Genomic DNA, 8840 nt, shown 5'->3' on the forward strand with positions numbered 1-8840 from the left:
AATTTACCTGCTCTCTTCTAAGCTGGAGTTAGGATTTCTCACCTCCATCAAGGCACACCCGAATTTCTGAGGAACAAAGAGAAACCAAACAGATATACCCCATGATTAGGGCTACGGACACCCCCAAAATAATTTAGAAAATATGCAACAGGAGTCATGCCGTTGTGATCCTCCTGTCATTAATTAAAACTTCCTGTCATTTCTCCAGCATTCAAAGCTGCCTAAAAAGGGGCAGTTTTAAGAAACAATTTAATCAGAACGAATACAACTCTTAGAGCAGCTGCAAGATTATTATTTTTTTTTCAGGTCTGAAAGATGACAGGTTCTTTTATAAAAATTGAAGAGACCAGCTTTGTGACTGTCCAATGTTTCTCAGCTTATATCAATGTTTCTCAACCTTGGCAGCTTTAAGACGTGTGGACTCCAACTTCCAGAATTCCTCTGGCTGTGGAATTTTGGGAGTTGAGGTCCACACATCTTAAAGCTGCCGAGGTTGAAAACACAGACCAAAATCTAAGAGCATTAGCGCATCGTAAACCAGTTTAGTGTCCAGGTGAGTGCATTTTGCCAGTTCAGCTTATTGGGTGAGTTGCTGGCTCAACATACTGTATCAATCTAGAAATTGGGTCAATTCAGTAACCAAATGAAATATGCTGTGCAAAAAACAGCCGGGGAAGGGATGGTCTAACTCAGTGGTGGGATTCCAATAGGTGAACAACCAGTTCTGTGTGTGGATGCCACTTCTGGAAGTCCATTCTGGGCCCGGGCAACACAAAATTAGCTACCGGTTCTGCCGAAGTGGTGCAAAGTGGCTGACTCCCACCACTGGTCTAACTTAAGGGTCTTCAAACTTGGCAACTTTAAGACTTGTGGACTCCAACTCCCAGAATTCTGGGAGTTGAAGTCCACAAGTCTTAAAGTTGCCAAGTTTGAAGACCCCTGGTCTAACTGTTTAAGATGATTTCAGTATGGATTATGCAGAATCTATTGGTAGAAATGGTATAGGGCTTCCTGCCTGAGCAGTGGGTTTGACTAGAAGACCTCTAAGGTCCCTTCCAACTCCTGTTAGTCTGTTAAATAGAATAGACCCAATTGGGTTGCTACGTGTATTACAAGTGGTTGCCAAGGGTCAGCCCACCTCCCTTCCTACCTCTCCATTCTCAGGAGGGTCCCCGTTGCCGAAGGTGCTTGTGACCACCAGAACCAGGGTTTCATGTTCCAGGTGAACAGTATCATACTCATCCATCGACATCACCTGAAAGGATAAAACTGGTAGCTTCAGAAGAACAAGCTTGAAAGCCACCAACTGTAACTGAACAGAAGTTGTGGGTGATCCATCATTGGAGGCTTCCTAGAAGATACTGGACAGCCATTTGTTCAGAATGGTATAAGGTCCCCTGCTTGAGTAGGGGGTTGGATGAGAAGACCTCCAAGGTCCCTTCCAATTATGGCATTCCATAACTGCAAATATGCACCAATGTGGACATTTGTGTGCAACAGTTGGACAATTGCCTTTTTCTTCCCTCTAAAAGCTCCAGAGACAAAAGGCAAAATCAGAAAGAAAGGGCTGCCAGATTGCATGCTATTTATAAATTAGCTGTCTGCCCTCCGTCCCTTCCCTTTTTCTTATGATTCAAATGGCCTTTTGTTTTTTAAACTCCACTTGCAACTTTTTCTTTTGGCTATCAAAATCAGGAGATTCAAGCAGTTCCAAGGAGTATAAAGACTTATTGCAAGCTTAAGCTCTCGACAAGAATCTGAACCGCTAACAGTCAAGAGAAACGAGCGGGAGATAAGAAAGCATTCAAGATGAGCTGGATTTCACGCGAAGGGACTCATGACCGATGACACGTTTGACCCCTCCCTCAATCTCGGGCCTGCTCATCTCCTACATCATCAAGTAGAAACAACAAGTAGGAAACGTCGCTTTGGAGGAGTTGCAAGCCTGCTCTGGGAATCGCGAGGCATCGAGATGGAGTTGTTAACGTTGCAGATGCTATTAATTGATCTCTGCTGCAAAGATTGCATACCACCCTCCAAACGATCCCGAAAGGATGGGGATTTTTCAAGGCTAATCTAGGAGAATTTTGTATTTCAGCCTCAGTGAAATCGGGACAGCTCTCAACTTCTTGGGAATGTGGCACTGTTTGTTGGGCCATTCGCTCCTGTAGTCTCCTGTGGGTGCCCAAGCATGCTTAGGCGCTTACCTTGGCATCAAAGGCATGCTTGAAGATTTCACAGAGTGTTTTTGCATAGACCTGGGATTTCCCTGTTTCCGTGGCATACAGGATGGTTGCTTTGACCCTCTTTGCCATTGCTTGACCCATCAGCTTCGCAGAGAACTTGACAGCTCTGTGTGGGAGATGAAAAGAAGATAAATTCATTATTGTGGAAAGATCTCCTGAGCATTATACCACTTTATACCGCACTGGGGACGCCAGGCTTGGAATACTGCTAACAGACTGCCCACAACTTTGAATGTCTAGATAGAAATGATCCTTGGCTCCATTTGATGAGATATAGTTTTATTAGAGATCAAGTGTATTGGAGCATTGCGTAGCCAGAACTGAGAATCGTGCGCCCAATTCGATGCATAGAATCATTTGAAGGGATAAATTTTTAGTTAATATTTTTTCTGAACAAACTCAAGATACTCAAACCAGACTTTTCAGCGTTTGGGTGTCATGGTTGAGATGGGCCCTGCTGGCATGCTGCTTAAAGTTTTAATGGCACATCTAAAACCGTGTTATACACAGGGAAATGGAATGGTGCGGCTGCATACTTACTTAGCTAATTTTTTAAAGCCAATTGTTCTCTTCTTAGTTGGGGTGCCATTGCCAACTTTCCAGATGTGGGTGTGCCAGGGGTCAGGCTGGAAAGAGAGAGGGAAAGAATCTCAGTTAAAAGTGAAGAACCGAGTCTAAGGATGAAGTCAAGAATTTACCCTGTCCAAACGTAGCTTCAATAGCTTTCTTGGGTATTGTTCAGCAGTTGAATCCTAAATCATATCTGTGTTAATACACCAGACTTAATCTGGCCCTATTGAATTAACTGGCCCAGCTGGTTTTCATGGCTAAGACAGGACTAGAACTCCCAATCTCCCGGTGATTGGCCCAAAGTCACCTAGATGGCTTTCATGTCTAAGGCAGGACTAGAACTCACTGTCTCCTGTTGATTGGCCCAAAGTCACCTAGATGGCTTTCATGTCTAAGGCAGGACTAGAACTCCCAATCTCCTGGTGATTGGCCCAAAGTCGCCTAGATGGCTTTCATGTCTAAGGCAGGATTAGAACTCACTGTCTCCTGTTGATTGGCCCAAAGTCACCTAGATGGCTTTCATGTCTAAGGCAGGACTAGAACTCCCAATCTCCTGGTGATTGGCCCAAAGTCGCCCAGCTGGTTTTCATGGCTAAGGCAAGACTAGAACTCCCAATCTCCTGGTGATTGGCCCAAAGTCACCTAGATGGCTTTCATGTCTAAGGCAGGACCAGAACTCACTGTCTCCTGTTGATTGGCCCAAAGTCGCCCAGCTGGTTTTCATGGCTAAGGCAGGACTAGAACTCACGGTCTCCCACTTTCTAGCCTGGTGCCTTAACCTCTAGACCAAACTGGCCCTCTTATGGTGCTTTGTTCTCTCTCTTGTCCTCAAATGTACTCTTAATTGGTTCAAAATTTGTGTAACCTCAGTGTTCTGGTCAACGGCATGGAACTAAAAATGCTTCTTGCAGAAAATCCTATAGTTCTCCTATATGGAGCTTGCCTCTCATGTCCTGGAAAAAGACTGATGGCAAGTCTTGAGGGGGTTAGGGGGCTTGAAAAGGGGCCCTGGCTTGGCAGGGAAGCTGAAGTCTTCTGGAGCTTTCCAGAGTCTCCATTGGCTCTGCAAAATTCCTGACAAAAACTATGGAAGGGCATCGAGCTGGCTTTTCCTGGCGAGAATGCGATTTTAAAATTCGGCAGACGTACAGTCCCCTCCAGCATTTCCACAGCTGAACAACGGCAACAGCTCTCTTAATAATGACGTGCAAATCCCATCGGTCTACATCAATTTCCTGCATAAATCTGGTCTCCGCCAGCAGGAAAAGCCTTCTGTAACCATTTCAGTTTATTAATTGAGGCTTTCCCTAGTAATTTTAGCTTCCTATTCGGAAACCTCTGGGTGCCTTTTCCTACTTCTGAGCTTTCTCTCAGCTATTGTAGCCCTCCCGCTCCCTTTCCTGGGAATGCAAATTTTATTCCATCAATGTATGTGGCCACCCATCTCAGGCAGGTGACTCTGGGTAGCTCACAACAATAATACCAGGCTTGGGTTATATACGACGCTCGTTTTTATCTTCTCTACAAAACAAGATCTGCAGAGACACCAGAATGTGGAATGTCGGTGCATCCAATAGGTCATTACCAGCATGGATGACCCACAATTGCAGGTTGCATCAACTGCTTTGATTTAGTTACAAAGCCTTAGTAAGACCACTCTTAGAATACTATATCCAGTTCTGGTCATCACCAAAAAGATGTTGAGACTCTTGAAAGAGTGCAGAGAAGAGCAACAAGAATGGTTAGGGGGCTGGAGGCTAAGACCTATGAAGAACCGTTGCAGGAACTGGGTATGTCTAGTTAGGGAAAAGAAGGACTAGGGGAGATATGATAGCAGTGTTTCAGTGTTTGAGGGGCTGCCACCAAGATGAGGGGGGCAAAGCACCAGAAGGCAAGACAAAAACCAATGGATGGAAACGAATCAAGGAGAGAAGCAACCTAGAACTAAGGAGGGATTTCCAAACCGTGAGGACAATCAACCAGTGGAATGGCTTGCCTCCAGAAGTTGTGGGTGCCCCCATCACTGGAGGCTTTTAAGAAGAGACTGGACAGCCACTTGTCTGGAATGGTCTAGGGTTTCCTGTTTGAGCAGGGGGTTGGACTAGAAGACCTCCAAGGTCCCTTCCAGCTCTATTCTGATTGATTGGAGGAGAGATCTAAAGAGATTCCAGAACTAAGAAGAAATTTCTTCAGAGTGAGAACAATTCATCAGTGGAACGACTTGCCTCCGGACGTTCTGGGGTGCTAGACAGCCAACTGTCTGAATGGTATAGGGTCTCCTGCTTGAGCAAGGGGTTGGATTTCCGAGGTCTCTTCCAACTCTGTAATTCTATGTTCTATGTTCTAGTTCTCCATCCCTAAACATCAGCTGGAATCTGAACTGAAGGGCAGGTGAGGAAATGGTACCTGATACTCAAAGGAGGGCGTAAGTCTGTAGTTGAGCATTTCCTGGTGGAAGACAGGGGTGATGCTTCCAGACATGGGTGGGACAATCCACACCCAGTCAGCTGGACAGCCTCCCCGGCAATGATATTCATTCTCCATGTGCTTGATGAAGGACTCGGTGGCCGAGTGATGATCCACAATCGTCACCTTGTCGCTCTGTAGACAGAAGGTACAAACTACACCTAAACAAACGCAACGTTTCAGGGCTTAATTCACACAATATGAACTTCTGGGTCCAATTCAAGGTGTTTATGGAGCTTCTCAGTCTTCTAGGTCATATTTGTCCCAAAGATGCTTTTTCAAAAGGCAACTGGACTTTGTTTTTCCTGGAAGACATTTCACTTCTCATCCAAGAAGCTTCTTCAGTTCTGACCGAAGGGTGGAGGATATAAATCCTTCAGTCAGAGCTGAAGAAGCTTCTTGGACAAGAAGCGAAATGTCTCCAAGAAAAAAACAAAGTCCAGTTGCTGTTTGAATAAGAACCTCTGGGAGAATTCGAAGTCTTGGTTATTACAATCATAGATGCAGTTTCTCTTAGTGACCAAGTTGCCAGTCCCAATTACAGTCAGTAAATGAGGACTACCATTACAGCTTTCCAAAGATTGTGTATTTCTAACAAATGGCTATAGTTTTATGTAATAATCTTGCCGGTACCTGGAAACTGTACAGGACCGCAATGTTGATTTCCACGAGTGCCTGATCTTTCCAGAGAGAGGACGTTTTCCGCATGTCTAAATTCATCTTTTTGGCAACTTCCTGCAATGTACGAACAACACAGGTTCATCGCAATTAGACGTGAAAATGACGCTTGATCAAATGGGAGGGCCGGATGAGAAATTTTTAGAAAACAGAACAGCCTTGTCAACGCAGTAAGTTTCAAAGGAGACCCAAAAAGTTTATCCATTGTGAATCTGGTTCTGGTTATTTATTCTAAGCAATATGCCATTCCTCAATCTGATTTGAGCTAGGCTGTTAGAAAATCATTTTAACAGCTACAACAACAACACACACACACACACACACACACACACACACACAAAACATTTTTGAATCTGTATTTGCTTATGTCTTTCTTCAAAGAATTTGGACATCCAAAATTTAGATACCCAACTTCAGAATTCCTAAATTTACACCTAAGGTGTAACTTGGGGTAGCTTTGTTTATCTGCTGCAGCAAATGTTGTTGCTATTGTTTTTAAATGTCTAAAACGATCAGAGTCATTTACTGAGATGGGCAGCTATAGAAATAAAAGAAAGAGAGAGAGAGGGGGAGGGAGGGAGGGAGGGAAGGAGAGAGAGGAAGGAAGGAAGGAAGGAAGGAAGAAAAAGAAAGAGAGAGAGAGAGAGGAAGGAAGGAAGAGAGAAAGAAAGAAAGAAAGAAAGAAAGAAAGGAAGGAAGGAAGGAAGGAAGGAAGGAAGGAAGGAAGGAAGGAAGGAAGAAAGAAAAAGAAAGAGAGAGAGGAAGGAAGGAAGGAAGGAAGGAAGGAAGAAAGAAAGAAAGAAAGAAAGAAAGAAAGAAAGAAAGAAAGAAAGAAAGAAAGAGAGAAAGAAATCAGACCTGCGAGATCCTGCAAATGTAGTCTTACAATAAAGTGGAATTAGCTCACTTGATTGTGTTTTCTGTCTGGTCTTCCTAGGAAGACTAAATCAATCTTGCAAGTTTTCGCTGCTGTCTCTTTTCCAGCGTGTGAAGTTAGGGAAGTTCTCTTTCTCTGCCTATTATGCAGCTGCAGGCTACTCCCTCTCTTATCGGATCAGTCCCAAGGCAGCAGCAGCAGCAGCAGCAGCAGCAGTAGCAGCCTCCCTTCCTTGTCCCAAGGCCTTTCTCACATACCCTCAGAGGCAGTCACTTTCTACCCTTGCAATCTCCTGGAAGGGTTTCAAAGATCCAGAAGTACGATTTGAGAGAGAAGGGCTACCTCTAGGATGTTGTAGCGAGAGCTGTCGCAGTAATCCCGCACTCCGATTTCGGTCCCCATGTACCAGCCGCTGAAAGGGCAGGCGGTGAACTCCAGGCCTCCAATCTCAAGCAGCATGTTGGAAACAGCTGGTAAGGCATACCACTGGAGCCCGAGTTCTTTAAACCACTCGAATCTGTTAAAGGGAAAAACATAAAAAAAAGAAGGAACAACAAGGACAGGGGTCTTCCAACTTGGCCCTTTGATGACTTGTGGACTTCAACTCCCAGAATTCCTCAGCCAGGCTGAGGAATTCTGGGAGTTGAAGTCCACAAGTCATCAAAGGGCCAAGTTTGAAGACCCCTGAACTAGCACAACTGCCTCCAGAGAAGCTGCAAAAGCTTAATCTACTTGAAGAGCCTCTGGTCCAGTTCTGACGAAGAAGATGCTCCAATTTTGGAAGGACATTTATGACTCAATCAACGATCAGTCAATCATGTTTTGAGGCTCACAGCAAATTCCATGCCTGATCCATAAAGCACATCATCCCAGCACATGACTAAAAGGCAAAGCAAAATTAAAAATAATAATAATAAAAAAAGAAAACAGAAAGGAAGGGAACCACCATTACGTTGGGTAGAACTTATTCGGGGGAAATGAGAAGTGTCGTCTACACGTGGGTTAATGGAGCGCTATCCTGAAGGTCCCAGAATATCATTAAGTTGGGAAACTCACAACCACTTGGCGTCAACTGAACGGGAGCCAAGAACACATCTGGACTTACTTGGGGTGTCTCATGGGGACTTCCAACACCAGCTCAGGTGGGATCTCCAAAAGCTCAGGGTCATTCCCGTTGGCCTGGAGAAGGAGTGGCAGGACATCAAATCGGCCATGGGGGGCTTTCCACCCTTGCTGTATGCAAATCTGTACCCAAAGAAAAAATGTAGGGTTGTGGATATCCATGCAACAAAACACAGGTGCAAAACGTGATGTCTACCAACATCTGTTTGTTGATCCAGAGAGTTCCCTTAAAGTGAGGTTTTCTTTGCATCTGGGATTTTGGGGACAGTGGGACTTGAACTCATGATCTAGCCTGGTGTCTGAACCACTAGACCAAACTGGCCTTTTTCAAAACTACTGCCAGGACTCTATGATCAATTTACAGCAGACAGTCCAATGTTGTTCTCGTAAGGCTTGGCGGAATCTAAATCAGTAGGAAAGCAAACCAACCAAGCTATATATATATATTTAATGTTCAATAGTGAGCAGTGATGTTGTCACAGGGCACTTCTGTTTCAAATTTTGCACGGTTTCCCCTGAGTAAGCTTCAAATACTCATCATTTATAAAGTGTTCGGTTTCTAAAAGACGCTTTGGAATAAGCATGAAGGATCATGTTAATTGGTGTCAAAGCTGCTATTTAAAAAGCAGCTAACGCTGGCTGCAGAACCGAGTTTGTAAGATGCTGGAGACAATCAAAAACTAATTCCCTCAGCACCTGGATGAAGCAGTCTATCTAGACCCATACCAGTCGGGCTTCAGGCCGGGACACAGCACGGAAACGGCATTGGTCGCGTTGGTTAATGATCTCTGGAGGGCCCGGGACAGAGGCTATTCCTCTGTCCTTGTTCTTTTGGACCTCTCAGCGGCTTTTGATACTGTAGACCACGGTATCATGCTGCG

The 8840-nt window shown here is 44.7% G+C and overlaps 1 protein-coding gene across 1 annotated transcript in view; it reads right to left on the bottom strand.

Moving 5' to 3' along the window:
• Positions 1-8840, bottom strand: part of NOS1 (nitric oxide synthase 1) — a 58023-nt gene that overhangs the window by 14857 nt on the left and 34326 nt on the right. Inside the window, exon 15 of the mRNA XM_029285842.1 lies at positions 8-66. Within this exon, the coding sequence (XP_029141675.1) occupies positions 8-66 (59 nt within the window). The remainder of the gene's footprint in view (positions 1-7; positions 67-8840) is intronic.

This window comes from Protobothrops mucrosquamatus, unplaced genomic scaffold (genome assembly GCF_001527695.2).
Source record: "Protobothrops mucrosquamatus isolate PMUCROS unplaced genomic scaffold, P.Mucros_1.0 scaffold2333, whole genome shotgun sequence".
Taxonomy (NCBI): Eukaryota; Metazoa; Chordata; class Lepidosauria; order Squamata; family Viperidae; genus Protobothrops; species Protobothrops mucrosquamatus.